At 38.4% G+C, this 25,844-nt stretch overlaps 1 protein-coding gene across 1 annotated transcript; it reads right to left on the bottom strand.

Moving 5' to 3' along the window:
- Positions 1-1,667: 1,667 nt before the first annotated feature.
- Positions 1,668-24,956, bottom strand: LOC132841371 (uncharacterized). Its single transcript, XM_060863724.1, has 31 exons — positions 24,813-24,956; positions 24,231-24,353; positions 21,943-22,003; positions 20,292-21,071; positions 19,849-19,928; positions 19,498-19,574; positions 18,944-19,161; positions 18,430-18,698; positions 18,184-18,306; positions 17,960-18,104; positions 17,475-17,558; positions 16,442-16,551; positions 16,142-16,218; positions 15,814-16,025; positions 15,368-15,624; positions 14,492-14,614; positions 14,245-14,389; positions 13,781-13,816; positions 12,937-13,196; positions 9,187-9,205; positions 8,368-9,063; positions 7,418-8,092; positions 6,984-7,040; positions 6,574-6,629; positions 5,195-5,235; positions 4,728-4,939; positions 3,841-4,082; positions 3,523-3,645; positions 3,284-3,428; positions 2,289-2,324; positions 1,668-2,117 (listed from the first exon to the last, which is right to left on the bottom strand). Exons 3-31 carry the CDS (start codon positions 21,971-21,973, stop codon positions 1,846-1,848), a joined length of 5,601 nt encoding a protein of 1,866 aa, XP_060719707.1. The 5' UTR covers positions 21,974-22,003; positions 24,231-24,353; positions 24,813-24,956; the 3' UTR covers positions 1,668-1,845.
- Between the last annotated feature and the right edge of the window lie 888 nt (positions 24,957-25,844).

The raw sequence follows: 25,844 nt of genomic DNA, 5'->3' as shown, positions 1-25,844 counted from the left end.
CAGGATTTTATGTTCTTTATGTTCTTTTTGTCCAGTGCGAGCTGAGAACACATATTCTACCTGTTTACTTTCTTCAAGAAGTTGGGTTTGTATAGTTCTTTAACTTCAACAGTTCAACACTGGACTATACACACACTGCATTCATACTGCATTTATACACACTGGACTATACATACACACTGCATTTAATTTAATATAATAATCTATCTGTACCACTGGACATTTCTGTATCTGTACAGTCTGTTGCACCTTAACATATTACATATATATAATATTTATATTTATACTTATACTTATAACTAATAGTACACAGTGTGTACTGACTATGTATGAGCACATTGCATCTTTTTCACATTTGCACATTTCACCTGGTAATGAGCATTTTGCACATTTTTTTACCCGTATGTAAACTGTTCTTAATTTCTGTTTCTTAATTACTGTATGCAAATTGTTCTGCAATTTCTGGAACACGCTCCCAAGAATTTCACTCACCATGGCACGTGTTGTGGTGATGTGACAATAAAAGTGACTTGACTTCTTGTAAATGAAAAGATGCGTGAAAATTTATTTCCGGGGAATTCACCAACTTCACGCAATATGCACACGTGAAAAATCAGGACATTTATCAGTTTAATGTATAAAACATTTTATTTTACTGTAAAAGTCCATAGTGTAATTTTTAACACACCCTTTCATCAGTGACCAAAAGAAGAGAAATTTGTTAGATGAGGGTGTGGATCAGTGGCGTTGTGAGTGTGGCACTTCAGGGGCTTAAACCCCTCATCTACTGTCAAAAGCCCCTAGTGTTTTGAAGACTAAAAACAGTTTTACACCACAAATACTTTAGACTTTAGACTTGAGACTTTATTTCATACTTATGTCACAATGATTATTTATTTATTTATTTATTTATTTTTATTAAAAAAAGGCTTTAACCAACTTTATGAGAAATAGGCTTCCGTAAAACAGCCAAGAAATTCAACTTAGGAAAAAGACCCAGTGGGCATTAGGGCAATAATGACCACCACCAACTTGTCAGCATTAGTACCCTAAAACCATGTGTATCATATTTTCTAACAGGATCCTTGAACCATAAATAACTGATCCTAAAATGATCACCTGTTAAAGTATTTCAGCCTTCTTTTTGATTTTGTTATTTATTTAGATTTTTTTTTTTTTTTTACAGACATGCTGCTAAAGAAGGCAATTTCTTATTTCAGTTATAGATTTTTTTTTTATTTACTGTTTGAAAGGATAATAATAATATTCTGAACTACAAACCCCAATGCCTTTTAATAAAACACAGTAAAGAAAATCCTCTACAATAATACTTGGGGAGCTCTGGATACAGGATAATGTATTGAGTATAGTGTTCAGTATAGAACAGGAGTAGACACTGTTGGTCCTGTAGAGCTGCTGTCCTGCAGAGTTTAGATCCAATACTGATAAAAACCTCACCTATGTGTAGCTTTAGTAATCTTGAAGACATTGCTAAAATCTACAGGACAGTGTCTCTCCAGGACCAACACTTCCTATTAACATGCAAATAACATTTTAGACTATACATAGTATTGATACTTATGTTGGCTTTGTAGAAGCCAACATTCTGTTTTCCTATTTAATCTTCTTCTTCTTCTTCTTATTATTATTATTATTATACAAAAATTTATCAGCAGTTACTGTATCTGTGAGTGAAATGTGTATTTAAAGTTATTAAAGTTAAAGTTACAAATGGCATTGATCATGAGATGATGGGAAAATGGCCCCCAGAAAATGTCTTTACATGGGGCCCAAGAATCAGGTCTACACCCCTGTGTGCATGTGATTCACTCTGTTAAACCTCCACTAATCCAGACCCGATCCCGACTCCAGATCCGTCACTAAATCGTGATGTTTCTCTAGAAGAATTTGATAGAATTGAGCTTTCGCAGCTCGTCCTGCTGAGTTGAGATATTTGTACACTTCTCTCATTTTGTCTTGGGATGTTGCCTCTATATTGATCTTATTGTACATTTCATGAGTAATAATGTTCTTGGATATTAGACAGTCTACTATCTCCATTACTGAAGGAACTCTCTGAATGAGATCAGGTTTGTGTTTATCCACAAAATCAGCACCTAAAATACACACAAACAAATTATTTGAAACATTAAACTCACTTTTTGACAATCTACACATTACACATTCAGTGCATCAGGATCCATTCAGTGCTCACACTAACTGGATTATTGTTCCATAGAAAACCAATGTGAAACTTCCAGTGAGTAAAATGGTTCAGAAAGTCTTACCGGGTGAATCGTTACTGTTTGAGACTCTACATCTACCTGATGTGGCAAGACAGAAAATAATTAACATACATGCAGAGCTACAGTTCCTGAAAAAGAGCAGAACTCATTCATTCATCATCATTAACCAGTCATATACAACCTTTCACTAAATGTCTGGAGAAACATCTCTATAAGTACTAGGGTTGGGAACCGAGAACCGGTTCTTATTCAGAACCGGTTCTGTTTTTTAACAGGAACAGGAACCGCGCGGAATTTTCAAGTTTCGGTTCCAAACGCGGTTCCGATGCGATGACGGGCAAAGCGCTGTGAGCGGTCACTTTAAATAGCCATGTCTTACCTCATGAATATTCATTGTTTTACAGTCACACAAACAAATTAACGCAGCTTACCACAGAAATCAGTCACTCGCACTGCTGTGCTGAGGTTCGCTTTGTGTTAAACATGTCTAAAAAAATGTCAGCACAACAATGAAGCACTGAACCCACTGAGAGGGTTTTCTCCACAGCTGGAGATACAATAAGTCAGGAAAGGTCTCATCTTCTCCCAGAGAAAGCAGACGTTAATTTTTCTTCAGAAAAATTGCTAACTGTTTTGCTAAGTTGTAATTCTGGATGTTAAATTTGATGTTGGATTTATTTAAATTTAAATTTATATGAATTGAAGTGCTCTGTTTAAAATATTTAAAGAGTGATTAATAAACACAAATGGAATTGTTTAAGTATTGTGCATTATTTTTCACATTTCTTTTATTATGGAATCGGAATCAGAACCGGGATTCTTAAGGCAGAACTGGAACCGGAATCGGAACCGGAAAATTTCTTTTGATACCCAACCCTAATAAGTACATGAATTTAGAATAAACTCTCCTAAAGATGCATGAATGGATGGATGGACAGATGACTAAATGAATGAAAGAGAGACAGACTTAGCCCTGCTGACCCACTGATACCAGCCTCTCATAAAAGTTTTTAACCCCCATTTTAACATTTGGTTACCTGTAAGAACAACAGTCCGAGGCTTCCACACCACCTGGTCTTTTTCATCCAAAATACTTAATGTGACTTTTTTAACATCAGTATTGAGGAACACCTCAAATGTAGGGTGGTAGTTTGGGTCATAGTCACGATCAAACTTCTCCTGCTGAGTAAACAGGTGACATAAGGAGACAATATTACAGAAGACAACAATGAGCCAATAAACCTGTTGTACAATGACATGAGCAGTTTTACGTTACCTCTGGTTGAGAAACATAATCACAGTCATCAGTTTTACAGCAGGTCCTGTATGTTTTACGAGGGCTCAGTATACATTTGGAGCTTGTTGTAATGTATGTGAATCTCTGATGTTTTTTCTGCACCTGTTATTCCAAAAAAAGTATTTAAACAAATGTAATAAAAATATTAGAAATATTTTATATTTTATTTTGTTGACAGTAACATGAGTACGTGTCTAACAGTAAAATATCTTCATTGCACATGAGAACAGCATCAGGAATAAAGATCACTAACATATAACTTTAAACATAATAACTACATATATTAAAGCAGATCACCTCTTCGACCGGAACATTCCGCTTCAACAGATGGATGTGAAGTTTACTCAGACTTTGCTCATAGAACAACAGAACTTGGGCTCTGATGGGATACACTCTGTGTAACAATGGCTTTAAGAGACCAAAACATGAGAGGTGTTGAACTTCTATAATCACATGTGTGTCTGTTACTTCTACTGGCTGAATGATCTCCACATTTCCACCAGTCACATGAGCTGCAATCAATTTAACCTCATCTGTACCTGCAACACATCAACAACCAGAACAAGGCACTTTGGATAAGATGAACAAACACAGGTTTTATCTAACACTAGCGATATACTGCAATACTCTAAATCAACTATAGGACTGTGACATTACATAATTATATAGTGATCAGTAAAACCTTGTTACTATTTTTACTGTTTTTGTTTAATAGACACTTTACAAATTCATATATAGTAAGTTTCTAAGTAACTATAAATTTATTTCTACAGTATAAGTCATAATTTTGAGAGTAATTCTGGAATATTCTGAGGTACCTGGTGTAAGAAATTAAACAGTATAAAATGCTTGACCAGGATTTGCTCTGGATTCTCACTGACTCCGATGAACCCAAAGTACTTCATGTATTTTGTCACTGCTATGCTGGAATAAACATCTTGTTCTTCATTAAGATCTTCACCATCATCGTCTTATTTTTACACTACGCTTATTTTTATTTCTTACACTAGTCATAAACACTCAACCTTGTTGTTCTTGGGAGACTTTTCACTTTGGCATACAACAATGAACTGTTATGTGCAATATCTGTTTTTGTAAGCAAACAACAGCAATTCTTTGGTTCCTTAAGTAGGATTTTATTTTATTTTAAATAAAATATAAGCTTTAGTCAAAAATCAACTTACGGGTTTCACAGTGTGGAAGGTGAAGGCGATGGATTGAACTTCCATAGCACTCGATATTGTACAGAGGTCCTGCTGGCTCCATGTTGTGTAATCCATCCAAGACATGGCTGTCCCAGGACACTACTTTATACATCAGTCTGCCTACCAGCTCCATCTCAAACACAAGGTCAGAGAATTTACACTTAAACTGTCCAGGTTGAAGGTGGAGAGTCCTGGAGAACAGAAAACCCAGGTGAGAAACATATCAGCTGTACTTCAGCAGTCAGAATTTAGTTTGAATTCAGAAATGAACAAGTCAGAACTTTGGTTTTGTTGAAACCTACTTGACTAAAAAGTGTTAGGTAACAAAATAAGTTAGTAAAGTTCTTTAAGTGCTTTGATAAAGACAAAAGAAAATCCACAGCTGGATGAATTTTACACTTTCAGATATTTTATAGATTTCCACACATGTACAAAAGTTTACTTACCTGAATGTTTTGTCATGAGTCCCTATAGAGGAGTCTGGGTCCTGTAAATAAAACAGGAGACCAGGTGTGTATTTTTATTACTTCAACACATTTAAATGATCAGTCGAACATCTGAAAACACTGGATTATTTTTTGGATTTTTTCCAATAGTTGAAATTTTATTATTGAACTGATTTGCAAGTTCAAGTTCAAGTTTTTCTTTATTGTCAACTCTTCCACATGTATAGTACATACATAGAGAATTGAAATTGTATTTCTTTCAGTCCCAAGGTGCATAGAGATAATATTAACAATGGAAATTAAATAAAGCAGCACAAGACATATGGCAGATAAAGTGCAAGTGAGCAGACCAATGCTGCACAAATTGACTGGTGCATGTTGTCGTATGTTAGTGGGAGGGCGGAGTGGAAGGACCTGGGGATGTAGGATCTGGAGGGGTGGGTTGGGTTCATAGATCTGTGGTGCCTTGGGCAGTAAAGGGAAGGGGGGCAAGTTCGGGTGGGAGTTCAGCTTCCTGACAGCCTGATGAATGAGCTATCCTTCAATCTGTTGGTCCTTGCCCAGAGACTCCACAGTCTCCTCCCTGATGGCAGCAGACTAAAGAAGCTGTGTAATGGGTGGGTGAGATCGCCTGCAATGCAGAGGGCTTTGCGGGTGAGATGGGTCTCGTAAATGTCCTGGAGGGAGGGGGGAGAAACACCAATAATCTTCTCAGCTGCTCTCACTATGTGCTGTAGCATCTTCCTGCAGGATGCGTGGCAAGCACCGTACCACATAGTGATGCAGCTCAATAGGATGCTCTCGATGGTGCCTCTGTAGAAGGTGTGCATGATGGGGAGCGTGGCTCTGGCTCTTCTCAGTTTGCGGAGAAAGTGATTTCTTGGCCAGTGCTGCTGTGTTTTCAGTCCAGGAGAGGTCCTCTGTGATGTGCACACCCAAGAACTTGGTGCTACTCACTCTCTCCACAGTCGCACCGTTGATGGTCAGAGGAGCAGGCTGAGTGTGCGCTCTCCTGAAGTCGACCACAATCTCCTTCGTCTTCTCCACTTTCAGAGAGAGATTTTAATGTCTAGTTTCTACTTCAATTTTCCTGTAAATTTTTGCATTTATTTTTATTTTAACAAACAAATAGTTTGGCCTGTAGTTAGTTAGATTTATAGTTATTAGTCAGCCGTAATCACTGTGTTCAATAAAACTGGAAGAATAAATAAAACACATTCATTCACTCTTTAGTGCATGTTGGAGAGAAAAGGGTGTAAAGAGAGAACGTGTATGTGAAGTCAGTCTGTTACAAAGCACCATGAACACAAACACACATATACACACACACACACAATCACAATTATGGGCAATGAAGCAGAGATAATACACCAACTGACCTGTTTTGGTGAAAATGGATGATAGAATCTGGACATACGGGACTTCGAAAACCTGTCTAAAAACATTCATACAAAACATCAAATTATTTTCAGAGAGAATTCTGTCTTCCTTCTCAAACAGTACAGGAGCTTTAAATTAATTTAATATTCATATATATAAATACTTCATTTATTTTCTATTTCTAACAAAGCACAATCACAGTGTTTGTTGAGTCTAAAATTTGTTGTTTGTTTGTTATTTCTTAAATACTTTATACTCCAGCTCCACCTAACACTTTGTTAACAACTCGTCTGGACATCAGCTAAACAACACTTAGTACTGATCATGCACTTATAAATTAGTGTTACAGAGGATTACAGATGTATTAGCAACACATAACACAACCAATAAAAAGTAAATGTAGATGTACCTGAGTGCGTAGGATAAAGGACTTGGGTTGACCCATGGAGAACAATCTCACGCCAAGCTATTGAAAATAGGCACAGAATTCAGTCAGCATTCATGTGTGAACTAAATAAACAGTTCTTCTATTGAAAACTCAGTTGTTACTAAAGCTTAGTAACAGTACATTAAATTTTACATTCCTCATGAACCTGGCTTATAGTCTGTATTGTACAAACTATTTAAAACCATATTTTATAACCTACAAATTTCACTACATTATGTTCTCAAGCTCTCCTTCTGAGGAATGTTAAAATTTAAGGGTTTTGAAATTGAAAAGAAAACACTCTAAAATCTTTTCAGACTTAACCCACGTTTAATGTGATATAGTGAAAAACAAAAGTAAAGTAGAAAACAAATAAAAATGCTTTAATAAAGAAAAAAATACTCTAAGCAACTCACCAAGATCATCACATGCTAAAGCTATAAAAGGTCCTCCTCCTGCTCTCTGTTCTTTCTCTGTTCTCTTCCTCCCAGATTTAAGGTATTGAAATGTCCCTCTGTCCAGAAGACAGCCTTTTTCTGCCACCATCTCCTCAATCTTCTCCAGCAGCTCAGAGACCTGAGAGAAATCGTCTCTCTTTTTATTATTAAAAACATGATATCTGTTCCCACATTTCTCTACCAGCCACTGCAGAGCCTGTCCTTCACTCTCAATGTGTCTCTCTATGGTTGTGTCTCCCAGAGAGTCTCCAAAGGTGAACAGAACTATGGTGTGTCTCCAGACTGTCGGGCCGAGAAGATCTACGTATCTGACTAACGCTTTTCTCTCTTTTTTTGTAAATTTAAAGTCCAAACGTATAACCAGCAGTACAGCGTGTGGACCTGGAGGACACATGGACACACTGGTCTGAATCTCCTGTTTGAGCAGCTGTTCTACAGCTTTATCTCTCTGCCATCCTGGAGCTTCAACCACAGTGATCTTTCTCCCAGTTACATGACCTTGTCTCTTCAAACACTGTGAAGTTTGGTTGAACTCAAATTTTTCCTCGCCCAGGATGGTGTTTCCTGATGAACTTTTCCCAGCATTGCTGTAGCCCAGCAGCACAATCCTCACTTCTGACAGACGGTGCATTACTGCAGGATTAAAACACACACTTTAAGTTACTCTGCTGTTCCTTCTAATAATTAGTAACTGTACATATAATTAATAAACCATCATTGTACACCTTTAATGCAGAAAAACACAAACAGTTAAGATTTTAAAAGATGTACAAATGTGATTCAATGTCTATTATATCATATCAACATACCAATTACAATATTTTATTAATTAATGAGTGGAGATCATACTGATTCCTAAATATTTGATCTCACTGAAAAAATATGAATGCATTCATGCACGGACTTACATATGTGTTTTCTAATGTATTCCCTCTTCCTTGACACCTTCATCAACCTCTCTGTTGACCTCTCTTCCTCTGCTTTTTTCTGCTCTTCCACATTTTGTAATATCTTTCTGTCTATTTCCAAATGGCAGCCACTGTTTCCTGCCAGCATCTCCTCAATCTTCTCCAGCAGCTCTGAGACCTGAGAGACATCGTCTCTCTTTTCATTATTAAAAACATGATATCTGTTCCCACATTTCTCTACCAGCCACTGCAGATCCTGTCCTTCACTCTCAATGTGTCTCTCTATGGTTGTGTCTCCCAGAGTGTCTCCAAAGGTGAACAGAACTATGGTGTGTCTCCAGACAGTCGGGCCGAGAAGATCTACATATCTGACTAACGCTTTTCTCTCTTCTTCTGTAAATTTAAAGTCCAAACGTATAACCAGCAGTACAGCGTGTGGACCTGGAGGACACATGGACACACTGCTCTGAATCTCCTGTTTGAGCAGCTGTTCTACAGCTTTATCTCTCTGCCATCCTGGAGCTTCTACCAGAGTGATCTTTCTCTCAGCTGCATTTAATTGTCTCTTCACACACTGTGAAGTTTGGTTGAACTCAAATTTTTCCTCGCCCAGGATGGTGTTTCCCGCTGAACTTTTCCCTGCATCTCTACAGCCCAGCAGCACAATCCTCACTTCTAAGAGACGATGCAGGTCACCTGCTGACAAAAAAACCCCAAAAACATCAAATTAAAACATTTAATATGACAAATGACAAATCAAACACAATCTAAAAACTCACCAGAACTGGTGCTACTGCAGGCCATCGCTGACTACTGTACGTCTCTGTATCTTAAACCGCTGCAATACAACAAACAAACAAAAGTAAGTTTGTTTTTATCTTTCAACCACTGCTCATATTGGAATCCCCAAAAATTATTAGATGCATGTTATATGTTATGTCATTCATCTTCTACCGCTTATCCGAACTACCTCGGGTCATGGGGAGCCTGTGCCTATCTCAGGCGTCATCGGGCATCAAGGCAGGATACACCCTGGACAGAGTGCCAACCCATCACAGGGCACACACACACACACTCTCATTCACTCACACACTACGGACAATTTTCCAGAGATGCCTACCATGCATGTCTTTGGACCGGGGGAGGAAACCGGAGTACCCGGAGGAAACCCCCGAGACACGGGGAGAACATGCAAACTCCACACACACAAGGCGGAGACGGGAATCGAGCCCCCAACCCTGGAGGTGTGAGGAGAACGTGCTAACCACTAAGCCACCGTGCCCCCCTGCATGTTATATAATTTTTTATTATTTTACTAGATTATTTTCTCATATAATAAGAGTACAGAGTCATGCTGTACAGAGGACGACACATGGATATACCAGAACAGTTTGAAGACAACATTAGACGTGTCATGTCGAGTCACAGCATTATGATTATAAAGCAGACAGAGAAATGAAGGAAAACAGAGAACAAATCGCTCAAACTGGTGGTTTAAACTAGATGTTAAAGATAGAAAATGGACAAAAAACATTAAATTTATATCAAAATGTAACAAACCGACACCTGAATTGGATTCGATTCAAGACATTAAACTGTCAGTTCAGACAGAGACCACATCTGTACAGCTGTAACTCAGATCATGTAACATAAAGGTTTTGATGCTTGAACACGATTTATATTTGTTATTAAATAAACAGAGATTATGGGCAGTTGATTCCTACCTGACTTTGTATCTGCTGAGAAAGTGACAGATTCTTCCAGTTTACTTTCTTCTTTAGACTTTATGCTGCAGACTGTGGAGGTGAACCAAAGATTTATGTGTTGCTCAGTCAGGAAAATAAAGAATAAGGAGAAAATATCCGAGTCTGTGTGAATCCGAACCAGCAGGTTGGGTCTGTATAGTTCTGCTAAATAAAAAGTTGCGGGAAAAAAATCTTCAGAGGAATTTAGCAAACCAGTTTCCTCTCGCGCAAGTGCGCATGCGCGCAAATCAGGACGTTTATTTGAATGTAAACGTGACACTTCCGCGAACAAACATTTTCTTGTTTTGTGTCAATATCTTGTTGATTATACTGATAAAAGTTCTAGCTGTTGAGGAAATGACAAGCAGTCAGTTTAAACTACAGCTTTAGATCTTTTTATCAGATGCTATACTGAAGTGTAGTTACAAGAATTTCATAAGTAACAAAAGGCTTTTACTGACAATTACATTAAGTTTATGCAAAGAGTCAGTACTTGTAGTTTTAACCCTTCTTTTTCAAGACCTCTGCAATTCGCCAATCGTCAATCAACTTCTGAGCCACATCCTGACTGATGTAACTTTTTTTACTTGCTTTTTCATTTGCACGTGACTTTGGTGCCATCTATCGGTCAGCTGTAGATAATAATACTTTAAACAATAGTAGTCAATACTACTCACTTACTCTTTCTACCGTTTATCCGAACTACCTCGGGTCACGGGGAGCCTGTGCTTATCTCAGGCGTCATCGGGCATCGAGGCAGGATACACCCTGGACGGAGTGCCAACCCATCGCAGGGCACGCACAGACGCACACCGGACAATTTTCCAGAGATGCCAATCAACCTACCATGCATGTCTTTGGACCGGGGGAGGAAACCGGAGTACCCGGAGGAAACCCCCGAGGCACGGGGAGAACATGCAAACTCCACACACACACAAGGCGGAGGTGGGAATCGAACCCCCAACCCTGGAGGTGTGAGGCGAACGTGCTAACCACTAAGCCACCGTGCCCTCTTAGTCAATACTATAAAATACCAAATATTAACCAACAAAAATACAAATATCGTCGTTATGTTTTTATGTCATTCCCAAGTATTATTTTAATATTTGTATTAAAGTATTACATTTGTAAGCAAACTAGATCAAATGATCTGTAATGTTTTAACATTATATCTATGAATGAATGATTTTACAAAATGTCTAAGTATTGTTTTCTTCGTCATATATTTTATTTGAATTTTAGTAGATTATTCTCTGGATCTATTATTCTATTGTTAAAAAACAATTATAAAATGGAGATTTGTTGATAGTGTGGGGAAAAACCTTTCCTGTATACACCTCTACATTTAACATGGGTTTATTTATTTTCTCACAAATTAGTGGGAAGAATTATTACTTTTCATAAATATCACACTGCTGGCTGTCAGTGATGATCCTCTCTGTTTTGCAGAGCCTGAAAGATAATAAGATGTGATGTGACTTGCAGTTTCATATCATCTTCCTTTTGGTTCATTTCCTACCAAAAGCTTCCCAGATATTCACTGAATCTGTTATGGAATTCCATAAACTATGATTTCTCTGCATGTGATTCACTCTGTTAAACATCCACTAATCCAAACCCGATTCCGACTACAGCACCGTCACTATATCGTGATGTTTCCCTTGAAGAATTTGATCGAATTGAGCTTTCGCATCTATTTCAGCTGTAAAGATGATCATGTTAATTAAAGGCTCTGAATTTGTTATAAAATAAACAGAGACTATGGGCAGCTGATTCTTACCTGAAACTACTTTCTTTATTGTACTGTACTGTATGCTGCAGGTTATGGAGGCGAACCAAAGAATTATATTTTTTATATTTTTTAAAAAATGACGAAGGAGAGTTTATGTGTATCAGAAGCAACAGGTTGGGTGGGTTTAGTTCAGCTAGATGAAAAGTTTTCAGGAGAATACACCAGCTCGGTTTCCCTGTGCAGAAGTACGCGTGCGTTAGTCAGGTAACGTAAACACGCGCACACGTGACACAAAACAATAACATTTACACAAAACGATCCTTTTCAAATATACAAGTGTTAATACTTTTATTTGTTTAAGGTATAGATGATCCGTTTCACAGTCGAAACCTCTGACACGAACATATTCCTATTTTACTTATAAAACTATATTACTTATTCTTATAACATTCAAATTTTTTATATTTTATGGTCATCTGAATTTCATTCGATTTTTGGACTGATGTCTGAAGACCCGAACAACCTCCATCATGAGTTCCTACAGCACCAGTATGAGGGTCAGGTGCATGAAAAAATGATGGAGGCTATCCTTCTATCCGTGATTAGAGTTGTTGAGTAAATGACAAATAGTCAGTCATGTCTATACTTTTTTTTTTTCATATCTATACTTACTTTTTCCTTTGTAAATGATTTTTGTTCTATCTACTGGTGAGCTCAGTCTTATAGTCATAGCCAAGAGGAATTCAAGAACAGGACAATAGGCAGGTGTGTATGCTGTGGTTACACCTTGACATGAATAATTATGGTACAGTATATGACAACAACAAAATTTCGAAGAAAAAAAACTCATTTTTTCTTTGTGTTTGTGATGATTAGTGCAAGACACATTAAAACCAAATACTCTATTCCTACCTACTTAAGATTAAAAGAAATATTTGCAAGTAATAACAAATTGTAGCTTTTTTGTTTGTTGATTTAACATGATCACATTAACACAGGATTATAATAATGAAACCTAATCTCTTAATCTCTATATTTCTTCTACACAAACAAATCTGTCATGTGTTTTACTCTGTTAAATGTCCACTACACCTGAGTCGACTGCAGCTCCGTCACTAAATCGTGATGTTTCTCTCTGAGAATTTGACAGAATTGAGCTTTCGCAGAATGTCCTGCTGAGTCGAGATATTTGTACACTTCTCTCATTTTGGCTTGCGGTGTTTCCTTTGCATGGATATTACTGAACATTTCGTTAGTTATAATTTTCCTGGCTATTAGACAGTCTGCAATCTCCATTACTGAAGGAACTCTCTGAATCAAAGCATCTCGGTGTTGATCCACGAAGGCAGCACCTAAAATACAAACAATCAAAAATCAAAACGACGTAAACTTTCTTGCACTCGAACAGGATTCAAATCAGTGATTCTGTAAGGAACTGCATTTCAAACACACGCCAGTAATGTTTACAGTAATTACCAAATTACCAAATGTTTTATTAATAACCAAAATGGGGGGGACACGGTGGCTTAGTGGTTATCACGTCCGCCTCACACCCTCAGGGTTGGGGGTTCGATTCCCGCCTCCACCTTGTGTGTGTGGAGTTTGCATGTTCTCCCTGAGCCTCGGGGGTTCCTCCGGGTACTCCGGTTTCCTCCCCCGGTATAAAAAAACATGCATGGTAGGTTGATTGGCATCTCTGGAAAATTGTCCGTGTGTGCGTGAGTGAATGAGAGTGTGTGTGTCCTGCGATGGGTTGGCACTCCGTCCAGGGTGTATCCTGCCTTGATGCCCGATGACGCCTGAGATAGGCACAGGCTCCCAGTGACCCGAGGTAGTTCGGATAAGCGGTAGAGAATGAATGAATGAATGAATGAATGAATGAATGAATAACCAAAATGTTTGCATGTGTCTCTGCTCTGATGTTAGACAGACTTACCTATTAGATCCATGTTGGTTGCCTCTGACTCTGTACCTGATGTCACAAGACAGACAATAAGACCTGAGACTCAGACCTCAGAGTCATCAAAAACGTACTCTTAGTAAAAGTCTATAGAGGAAATTTAAACAGTACCATTTTTCATCCAAACTAAAAACAAAAATGCTACAGAGACCACAATCAAACGTGACATCAAGTAACAGCAGCTACTACATTCCCACAATAGACAAACGTGTGACATGCAGGCACAGAATGGAAGAATCTTTCTTGACTAGAAAGAAATCAGAATCAGAGTCTAGATTTTTATTGTGACCGTTAGTGGTGGTGTCCTGGTGGTCCTACTGTACTTTCACAATCCTAAATGCCTACTGAAGCCTTATCAAGGTTAACCCGTGTACACTGGCCACTCCTAGATGTGTGTGTGTTGTGTACAGTATGTTTGAGAAAAATGAACATTTGGTTACCTGTAATTAAGACTGTACGAGGCGTCCACACCTCCTGGCGTTTTTCATCCAGAAGACTTAATATGACTTGATTAACCTCAGTATTAAAGAGCACCTCAAATGTAGGGTGGTAGTTGGGTCCATAGTCACACTCAAACGTCTCATCCTAAGAAATCAGAAGATGGAGAGAGATCCAGTCACCTGAGCAAGATGATGATGATGATGATGATGATGATGATTTGTTGTATAATGAGTAATTCTACTTTACCTCTGGTTGGTGTTTGTAGTCACAGTTATTAGACTTACAGCACGGCTCATAGGTCTTACCGGGGCTCAGCTTACACATGGAGGTCGTCTCAATGTACACGCTGCACTCATGTTGTTTCTGCACCTTCAAGATGAAACAAATTAGTGTAAAACTCAAAGTCCACATGTTTACCGCCTCAGCACCGACTAAAACCCACAGAGACACGATGGATGTGTTAAAGATGCCCTGCCACACGTATTTCATTACTTTTGTGGTAATGTCTGAAGTTTACCATGGACTCTGTAACATATGTTTGTGTAAAAAAATGCCTTGGTTACCTTGTTTCAAGCCATTCTAGTGTGATATAGAAAGCCTGCAGGAAGACTCAGCTCGATTTGCGCCGGTTCTCATGAATATTCAAATGAGCTATGCTGCTTGGCTCCGATTGGCTAACCGCTAGGATATGAGAGCATGACTATTCATTCACCCAGCGCAATAAGTAGCCTAGGCTAGAGGAAATTTGTTTACAATCACTTTGAATTGTGGCAGAACGGCTTCTTCACAAGCCCGTTGACGTTCAGCCATCCTTGCTGTATAGGAAACTCACTGAGCTACACGAATTCTGGGGGCGCGGTCTCAAGTGGGAGAGCTCATGAATAGTAATGAGCTCAGTCACTCTGATGTCAGACTGACCAGCTTTTCCAACTGACCTGATTTCTCCCCTTATTTCTTTTAAGTGGCTAGAACTGACAGGGGAGGTAGCAGTTCGTTTTCACATTCACAACACAACACAAACACATATGGACCTACAACACATATCAAAAAATACAAGTAAAAACAGTTTTGTGTGGAAGGGCACCTTAAAACATAATTAACATAAACGTTAAAGCAGACTACCTCTTTAACCGGAACGTTCCCCGGTAACAGATGGATGTGCAGTTTATTCATCCTGTGATTTCCAGTCACTTTTTTACAGAACAGTAGAACTTGGGCTCTGATGGGATACGCTCGGAATAGCAGTGCTTTTATAAGACCGAACAGGGAAAGACCATGGATTTGTATGATCACGTGTGTGTCTGTTACTTTTAGAGGCTGAAGTATCTTCACGTTTCCATCGGTCACGTGTGCTACGGTCAGTTTAACCTCATCTGTACCTGCAACATTTAAACAACAAGGCATTAGATAATAATACGTACAAAAAGGACCAAGTAGTTATACTACAGTATAATGGTGTAATTTACAGACTGCAGCACTATAATATTATAGACAATTACTTTCCTACATAGCTACGTTCACGTGAAACTTTCACTTCTATTATAAACAATACAGAAAGGTTAACTTACAAGTCTCACAGTGTGGAAGGTGCAGGTAACTGATTGAACCTTCATGGCAGTCGATACTATACACAGGTCCTGCAGGCTCATTCTGTGGTAATCTGTCCAACAGCCGGCCTTCCCAGGACCCGATTCTGTACATCACTACACCTTTTCCTTCCATCTCAAACACAAGGTTGGTCAGTTCACACTTAAACTGTCCAGCATGAGGGCAGACAAACCTGAAGAAAATAAAAATAGACCAACCTAAGCAGGAAGCATGTTGTGCTACTTGTGTCCTTAATTCACCATGCTACTCATTTATCTACCTCCTAGAATTAATAATCAGACGTGTTACCTGTATTCACAGCTATTCCTGTCCATAGGACAACTTTCAAGCATTTCTGGAATGAAAAATGCCATGTCTCCTTTGGGCTGATAAACAAAATCATAGAAAGCCAGATATTTCATTAATTGACCAGTCAAACATTTTAACACACTAGATACAGTAGAATAGATGTTTTGAAATGTTTTGAAGATTTAATGACGAAGACGTACGATTTAAATTTGGATCTATAACATGACACCTGGCATATACACACATTCACACACTTGGTCACAAGTAGGGATGATGAAGCACAGCCAGTCATTTACAGACCTGTTTTTGGTAAATGAGAGGCATCTGGACGAAACCCTTATAGACGTCGGTAGAATGTGTGAAATCCTGAATCTTGAGCTCAGGGTTGAAGCTGGCTTCATTGGGATGCCCTTAAACACATTCATATACAGTAAACATATACTGTTATATACAGTAAAGAAAAAATTCTTTTCCACCTCTTACACATATGTGTATATGTGATGCTTGTTTTCCAGTCTATTTGGGTTGATTAAACCCCATCCTCATGACTTTGGTTTGATTCAAAGTGATTCACAAGGGATTCTTGGTAAAATGTTGAAAAGCTCATTATTACTGTCTCTAGACATTTCATTATCACCTCCACCTCCATGGGGGTTCCCCAAGAGTCAGTGCTTTGACCCCTTCTATTTTTCATTTATTTACTCATATGTAACCGCATCCTTAACTTTAATTGACAGAACATATGCCTTTGATCCAAAACACTCTTTTGAAACACAAACTAATCTGAATTTTAATCAAAATATAAAAAAAATATATAAATTTAATAAATAAATACAATTTTTGCAAGCTCAGCAATGACGAGCAGTCCCTTCACAAGAGGGGCAATTTGGTTGTGAGTCCAATTCCAACCCCTTATTTAAGAAATTTCCCCATTGTGGGACGAATAAAGATATATCATCTTATTTCCTGATAAACAGCTTAGTACATGGTACCTTTATTTGAATCCACCCAATTTTTTCAAGTGATCAAATTGGGATATTAGGACATGTGATTGACAGATGTTGCCAAGTTGTGCCCTTTTATTGCTGTTGAAACAATTTCTAGCTTGAATGTCTACTCTCTGTATGAGCCTGGGGTTTTGTCTACATTTGCTGTGCAAAAGGGTAAAGATGAAGACCAGAGAGCTGTGTATGGGAGAAAAATAAGCCATGTTCAAGCTGAGGACCAAAGGAAAATGGATGAGTCATTGCATGAGCATCGGGCATAGCTGGAGCATTTTCTGGAGTCCTATAGTGAATCATATTGTTCGTTTCGTCTGTGATCAATTTCTTGCCTTCAATACAGTCTCCAATGTGATATAACGAAGAAGGAATCTGAGCCAGAATGTGTCTGTGTTCATCCACATCTAGATCAGCACCTAAAATACAGATAGTAATCAAAGTATAGTAAACATTATCCACAATGTTCACAGCATTCACACTTCTACAGTTCAGGTCACACTGATTATCCAATGATGTGACGAATCATGTTTTATATCCACAAAGTGACCATATGTGTGTAAAACAGGTCTGAATATGTCTCACTTAAGTAAAAGGGGTTAAAGCACTGGAAATGTTACCTGCTGTATGATAATGATACCAGCGCTAGTCATAGCTTTAATGCTTTTTCATGCAATTCTTCATACAAACCTGTTGGTGGTGCTGTTGCTATTGGATTCACAAGAATCCACCACGAACGGCACATAATTTGCCGTGCAGGCCGAAAACATTTATCTATTACGTTTTTATTGTATGCCAGCCTCAGTTGACATTTGTTTACCTGTAAGCAAGAACGTACAAGGCTTCCAAACCTCCTGGCCATTTTCATCCAAAAGACTTAAAGTGAATTTATCGACCTCAGGATTAAACAGCACCTCGAACGTAGGAGGAAATTCGGTGCTGTAATCGCAGTTAAACGTTTCATCCTAAGAGGAAAAGATGATGGGAAAAATCATTCCAATCAACCACGTTTCTTAAAATATGACCATATGTTATGTACTTTACCTTTGGTTTGGACACAAAGTCATGGTCAGTAGTTTTACAGCATGGGCTGTAGATGTAACCAGGAGTCAGCTGACATTCAGAGGTTGTATTAATGTATGTGTTGGGGTTATGTTGTTTCTGCACCTTGATGGCAAATAGAAATTTTAAAAGGCAACTATCATAAAACTATAAAATCTTGTTAATAGAATACAACCTCACCAACATTTCTGTATAATAACACAAATGAACATATATATTAATGTTTACCTCTTTCACTGGCACGTTACCCGGCAACAGATGAACGTACAGTTTACTCATCCTGTGTTCTTCAGTTTTTTTACAGAATAGTAAGACTTGAGCTCTGATGGGATATGACTGGAATAGCAGCTCTTTGACGACGCCAACGCAGGAGAGATGTTGTCTCTGAACATCTATGATCACACGTGTGTTCGTTACTTTCAGCGGCTGAAGGTTTTCTACATTTTCCCCCGTCACACATGCCACGGTCAGTTGAACCACATCTGTATCTGTAACATCTGAACAACCAGAACAAGGTTTTTTAAATCACATTTAGAGACAGAAACAGTATTTATGTCACAGCGGAAATAAATTGCAAGTCTATGCACTTGTCATTAACTTGACATATACTTTACTTTTTATCATAAATTAGATTTTTTTTAGAATTACAGGCTTCTTTCTACAGGTATGTACATCAGTTACAGTACTAGAACTTTTACTCAAGCGTTGTTCCTTTGTAACTCTGGCTCAAATGTCAACTTACCCCAATGGACCTCACAGTGTGGAAGGTGCAGGTAACTGATTGAACCTTCAAGGCAGTCTATACTGTACAGAGGTCCTGCAGGATCCATGTGGTGTAATCCAGCCAAGACGTGGTTGTCCCAGGGCACTACTCTGTACATCACTACACCCTTCCCTTCCATCTCAAACACAAGGCTGGTCAGTTTGCACTCAAACTGACCAGCACGAGGGCAGAGAAACCTGAAGAACAGCAGACACAGGTGAGAAACGTATCAGCTCTTTGCTCTGTAGAACCCACACCCATATTTTCACCTATACCACTACTACTACTACTACTACTACTACTACTACTACTAATAATAATAATAACAATATTAATAATAATAATAATAACAATAATAATAATAAGAAGAAGAAGAAGAAGAAGAAGAACAATAACAATAATAACCATATTAATAATAATAACATCAACAATACCAATATTAATAATAATAATAACAACAATAATAATAACAATAACAATACCAATAATAATAATAAAAATAATAATAATAATAATAATAGCAGGTATGTTACCTGTATTCATTTCTGTTCTTATCTTTATGATAGTCTTCATCCAACTCAGGAGTAAATAATTCAGTGTTTTCTAAGGTCTGTTAAACATACAGTAATAAGGACCACGTTTTAGATTTTTTATTTTTATTTTTTGCTTTTTTTCTGTTATTTCATTTTCTACATAAAAAAAAAACCTTCATGTAATTATTAACCCTTTCTCACAGAAATCAACTTATTGGACATTTATATCAATCAGTATAAATAAATAAATGTATCACTGAAAGACTGTATTACAGTTAAAGATTTCTGAGAGTTCTTTAAAAGCTTACTGTTAAAGTAATTAACACTAAAGTTAAAAGATATACGTCTAACCCTTGTCTCGTTCCGGGTCGCATCTGGGTGCAGTGTTGATGTGGATTGTGTGTTTTTTTCAGTCCCACTGTTCAAAACCACTGAAAATATTCACAAAAGCAAAAATCATCAAATTAAATTTGATTGAATTCACAAAGATTCTTCTCTTTATTTTATACAACAGGATAAATTCTGACAAGTGATTTGAATTCATCTGCAAATGAATATAAATAAAAATCTATATAAAAGCTTAATGACACGGATCCTTTATCTAGTGATGTTTTTAAACATGCATATGCAGGGAAATCAGGGAAATATCTAAAACTCTGTCAAACATTTTGTTTAAGTACATTATGCATACATAATGTTTTTGTGTCTAATTTTGATTATATTATGGTCGTTAGAATAAAGCAACATTCAGCAAGGCAAAGACAGAGGGTCTGTAGGGTCATCAGTCTATTTACCTGCATGTTTTTGGGAGGTGGGAGGAAACTGCGAACGTGTGATACTCCACACAGGCACTGACACCTGCTGAGAACTGAACGAGAGGAATTTGAGAATATATATGAGCACATTTATGAAATATTGTGAATAATTGGTGCCTCTAGTCCTTCTCTCTTCATCCTCTTTACTCCTGCATAATGTCTTCACGTCCGTTATCAAACGGCATCCTTCATTTCCCGCCATGGTCTTCTCAATCTTCTCCAGCAGTGCCGCAACCTGGGAGTCATCATCCATGTTGTTGTTAAAAACATGATATCTGTTCCCACATTTCTCTACCAGCCACTGCAGAGCCTGTCCTTTACTCTCAATGTGTCTCTCTATGGTTGTGTCACCCAGAGAGTCTCCAAAGGTGAACAGAACTATTTTGTGTCTCCAGATGTTGTCACCGAGAAGACTGAGATATCCTGCTAATATTTCTCTGTCTTTTTCTGTGAAATTCTTCTCAACATTTATTACCACCAGTACAGCATGTGGACCTGGTGGACACTGAGACACACTGAGGATGATCTCCTCTTTCAGATGCTCGGTGCTCTCCTCCACAGGGTTATCATAGCACCATCCTGGAGCTTCAACTACAGTGATCTTCCTGCCTGCTACTTCTCCGTGTCTTTTCACACAGCGGACATTTTCCTGTAAATCAAACACGTCTTGGCCCAGGATGGTGTTTCCTGCAGAACTTTTCCCAGAATCCCTGCATCCCAGCAGCACAATGCTCACTTCTGAGAGACGGTGTGGGTCACCTGCAGGACAAAAACACTCCACCCCTCAGAAAAAGATGCATCAGGTCAAGACTCAAGATTTAAGTCAAGACAAACATTTTTTTATACAAGCTCTTTTAATGTTATTTGTATAGGGCATTTGAGTAGGGAACTGGTAGCTCAGAGATACTGAGGTCACTGATCAGAAGGTTGGGGTTCACGCTCTTGAACTGCCAAGCTACCATTGATGTGACCTGGAGAGAGGCCCATAAACCCACCAGCTCCCATGGCACTGTACCACAAGCAGAGGAACCAAACTCAAAGGGGACCGATCCTCTGGGTGACACCAGATTATAAATCATTGTATTGGATACAAAGAACTCAAAACAAAAAGGAAAAGAGCATCAACTGTGCTGAAAAGATACCGAATAATCAGACTTTAGAAAAGAAAGCTAGTTTTTCTTCATTATGACTATTCATTCATCTTCTACCGCTTATCCGAACTACCTCGGGTCACGGGGAGCCTGTGCCTTTCTCAGGCGTCATCGGGCATCAAGGCAGGATACACCCTGGACAGAGTGCCAACTCGCGCATTCACTCACGCAATCACACACTAGGGACAATTTTCCAGAGATGCCAATCAACCTACCATGCATGTCTTTGGACCGGGGGAGGAAACCCCCGAGGCACGGGGAGAACATGCAAACTCCACACACACAAGGTGAAGGCGGGAATTGAACCCCGACCCTGGAGGTGTGAGGCGAACGTGCTAACCACTAAGCTACCGTGCCCCCTCATTATGACTAAAGCAAGACAATTGTTAGGTTCAAGACAAAAGATAAACAGTTGCCAATTGCCTTGTTGCGCTTATTGATACGATCAATTACAGATCTAAAAAAAACAAAACACTTACCAGATATATAACTGACGTCAATGGAGGCCATTTCTGACTATTCACCAGCTCTCTTTTACACCTGTAAAGAAATATTATATTATTATATCATTAAATATTATATCATATCACAGTGTATGGTTAAAGATACGGGAAGCGGCGAGATGACAGGGAACGAAATCCTGGGTGCCCTGAGACAGCCAGTTTCCTGTTTACAAATAACTTGTATGTAAAACACAAGGGACAGATCTAGCTGGTAATCAAATCAGCCAGCTTTCAAAACCACAAACACCAGTCTTCTTAAACGGAAGTGAGGTGGGGATCAGTAAGTAATAAAATTTACCTTTTTTTTTACACCTAATTGGAATAACCATAATTGAAATATATCTTTCCATCCATCCGTTCATTTTCACTGGGTTGCAGGGAAACTACAGGCTCTCCCAAGAGCCTCGTGTCACAGGGCTTCCTGGACGAGGTCCCAACTCATTACAATCACACACAAGTTAAAGATGCCAGTCAAACACGTGTTTGAACTGGGTGAGGAAACTCTGCAAAATCTGTACATACACAGGGTGGAGGAAAGAATCCAAACACCCAACTTTGAAGGTGTGGGGCCAAAAAATAATTATGTCACATTATCGTTTAATAGAAATTAAAGGTGTCTGAAATCCTGTGTTATTAAAAACACTTTGTAGCTTTAACATTGTCTAATAGCGCTGTCCCTTTAAGAGTAGGGCCTACGTAGTCGGGTGAGTCATGATTGTTCATTTTTGCATTCGTGTCCTAGATCCACCTAGTGGTAGGTTGGAACACTGCAGTGATTTAACTAGTTGAGTCACAGTTTTGTTGCAAGTCACCATGGACAATAGTTTTAACAACCAAGTTTCATGAGATCGTCATTTTCTTGCATTAAACAAGAACATCTTGTATGTAGTATGTCTTCTTTCGTTCTCTCTAAAGGCTTGTGTTTGAGTAAGCGATCAAATAGAAAGGCTCTGATTTCATTTGGGTGATGCAGGTTCTTTAGGAGTCCTGAACATTGGCCACAGCCAACACCACAATACACAGCAAAATATTTTACACATGAATATTGAAGTGATGCAGAACCAGACGGACTTGTAGAACCAGTTTGAAGCAGACAAGCACAAAAGTAGTTCTCACAGATTGTATCGTGTAATGCTTTAATTAATGTCTTGCTGCTTTACCTCAACCAAACAGTATGGCTATGCTACCTGACCAATATGATCTTGCTGGTGAAATACACTGTATGGCCACATGTATGTGCACCCCCATGTGACCGACACACCTATATGAGCTTGTTGACCATCCAATTCCAGATGTATTATCTTGTTATACAGTATAATGCTGTTATCATGAGCTCCATTCATCTCTTATGGGGAACTTTACTGGATGTTAGATTGTAGCTGTGGGGATTTTTTTCACTCCTTCATTTACAAGAGGATGTCAAGGAGACTCCAGTTCCAGTTCATTCCAATGGTGTACAGTGAAGTCTAAGTCAGGGCTGTCCATTGTGCAGGACACTTGAGTTCCATTTTGTCCAAGAAATAAGTGACAGCTGCACATATCTTAACCACCATTACTGATTTGAACCAGTTCTGCCTAGCTAGAGAGGAAGGGAAAGACATGGGTCTGAAGAAAAGAGAAGACTGTCTGAGGTATAAGTGAACTGAGAAACCAACCTTGCTCTCCTTCTTGACTTTCTTCTCTATTTGATTGACTTAATAAACCATCTTCCTCTGAAACTTTCTTCAGTCTCCTTCTGGTGAATTCCCACCACATACAGTAAGGCTTTAAAGGTACAGTAATAATCTTCTACCACAGCTTGGTCTGGTACGTGTTAATTGTTCTACTTAAACTGTTAGTCCGTTTTGACCAGTGGAGTTATTGATTTGTTGATCATTTGTTAACATATTTATATAATATTGATCAATTTAGAAATAAGGAAACTGGAAAATAAGCTGGCCTACAGTCATAAGAAGCTTGGCTTTGGTACAGACCAAGCTGGAAATGCTCCAGTTCCCACAGTGTGCTACTGTCCATTGGAATGCTTTTTCTGATGTTTTTGACTTTGCCTTTGTCTAACAGGTTTTGTTGCATATTTTCCATTTGCAATGCATCCACCACATGGCCCAGAATACCGACTGAGGTTTAAACTAAAGTTCAGATGATACATTTCAGGTAAAACTATAAAACAAATATATATGATTGTATAAATTGTGTAAAATATGATCAGAATACAAGCTAAAGTTGGTGTAAAATGAAGAAAGAAGAGATTTTCTGAGGCCTACCTCACTGTTGTTCCGGACATAAAGGGAAGGGTTCAAAGTATGCTTTCTATTTACTTCATTTGAAGAACATATGCTACAGTCTCCAAAGTTGTAAACGTTGCCATATGATTCAAATATTCACACCTTTAAAAAAAAAAGATGTAATCATTTTTAATGTCTTGTTATTTTATAAAAGGAGGTAAATACGACTGCATGTCGTACCCTGTATGTATGTGTATGTGACGAATATAATTTGATTTGATTTGAAATATTATTTTGAACAATTTATGTTTCGAAACCTATCAAGCTTTTTATCCATCCAAAAAGAAAATTCTAAGAAACACACAAATATCAGGCATTTCCATTCTGTCCAACATGAATAACTATAAACCTAAACGGACCATTTTAAAAACATTATTTTTGACAAACTGCTCTAACAGAAGAGGTTTGAATCCTTCCAGGACATGCTGTTAGAGCACAATCATCAGCATTGGGCTGGTGGTGTTAATTCAGCATCATCAGGCCCATGGTTGATTATAATAGGACATCCCAATGTGTTGACTAGAAAAAAAAAACCTTGGTGTGAAAATGATTCCTTCTTACCTGTTGTCTGTTACGTAAGCGATCGAGAACACAATATAACACACTATGATAAAACAGGGCCAGAATACACCTGCCTTTGGTCTTTGAACGGAAGGATAGAAGCTTCCTATCCCTATTCCTGAACAGCACATTATAGTCTTTCACTTACTCAAACACACCTGATTCAACTAATCAACCCTTCCTTAGTTGAAGTGGGTGTGTTACAGCAAGGGAAAACTAAATGTGCACCGAGGAGGGATTTCCAGAACCAGGGTTGGCAACCTGTGACCTATGACAGCTCTGAGAAGTGTTTAGGCTGCCCTCTAGTGGCAATTGATTTAATGTGGTCCATTTAAAAATTATACTCCAAACGATTGAACTCTTTTCACTCACATTTTGCTAGGGCAGTTTTTACTGTATTGCAGGTGTTTGCTGCAGTGTTGCTTTGAGTGTTTCAGCTTTAATTTAATCCCATACCACATACCATACCTAACACATTTACATTTACAGCATTAGCAGACGCCTTTATCCAGAGCGACTTACATTTTATCTCATTTTTTATACAACCGAGCAATTGATGGTTAAGGGCCTTGCTCAAGGGCCCCAGCAGTGGCAGCTTGGTGGATGTAGGAATCGAACTCACAACCTTCCGATTGGTAGCCCAACACAACACAGCTACCACATCCCCACCGCACCCCTGAAACTGCCCCCCCCCCCCCCACACACACACACACAATCGACAAACACGTCCCAAACTTCGAAATCATTCTCAGAATCCTGAACACGCTCCTTAAGTTTCATCATAACTGTTATAAATTGAAACAGAAATCAATGTAGACATACATTTTTTTTATAATAATTGAGTCGTATTAGTAAATTGCTACCCCATGTTTATGACAAAAATCCTTGAACTGGTTCGATACTGTAGTTTTGGCATGTTATGCAAGTTTGAGTGGGCAGGGCTAAATGGGGGAAAAAAAAAACATGAGGCAATTCTGAACAATCCTGCTGCTTATACAGTTTTTTTCTGAGGAACTTGCTAAGTTCTGTTTC

The sequence above is a fragment of the Tachysurus vachellii genome, chromosome 26 (assembly GCF_030014155.1).
Source record: "Tachysurus vachellii isolate PV-2020 chromosome 26, HZAU_Pvac_v1, whole genome shotgun sequence".
Taxonomy (NCBI): Eukaryota; Metazoa; Chordata; class Actinopteri; order Siluriformes; family Bagridae; genus Tachysurus; species Tachysurus vachellii.
This window is presented reverse-complemented; position numbering and strand designations above follow the sequence as displayed.

Excerpts from the sequence above, each read along its gene's own strand:
- LOC132841371 (XM_060863724.1), bottom strand. The coding sequence starts at position 21,973 with ATGGCCTCCATTGACGTCAGTTATATATCTG. Across the intron at positions 18,307-18,429 it reads GTAACGTGCCAGTGAAAGAG|GTGCAGAAACAACATAACCC; the intron begins GTAAACATTAAT and ends TTTGCCATCAAG. Across the intron at positions 4,083-4,727 it reads CCTTCCACACTGTGAAACCC|GTACAGATGAGGTTAAATTG; the intron begins GTAAGTTGATTT and ends GATGTGTTGCAG.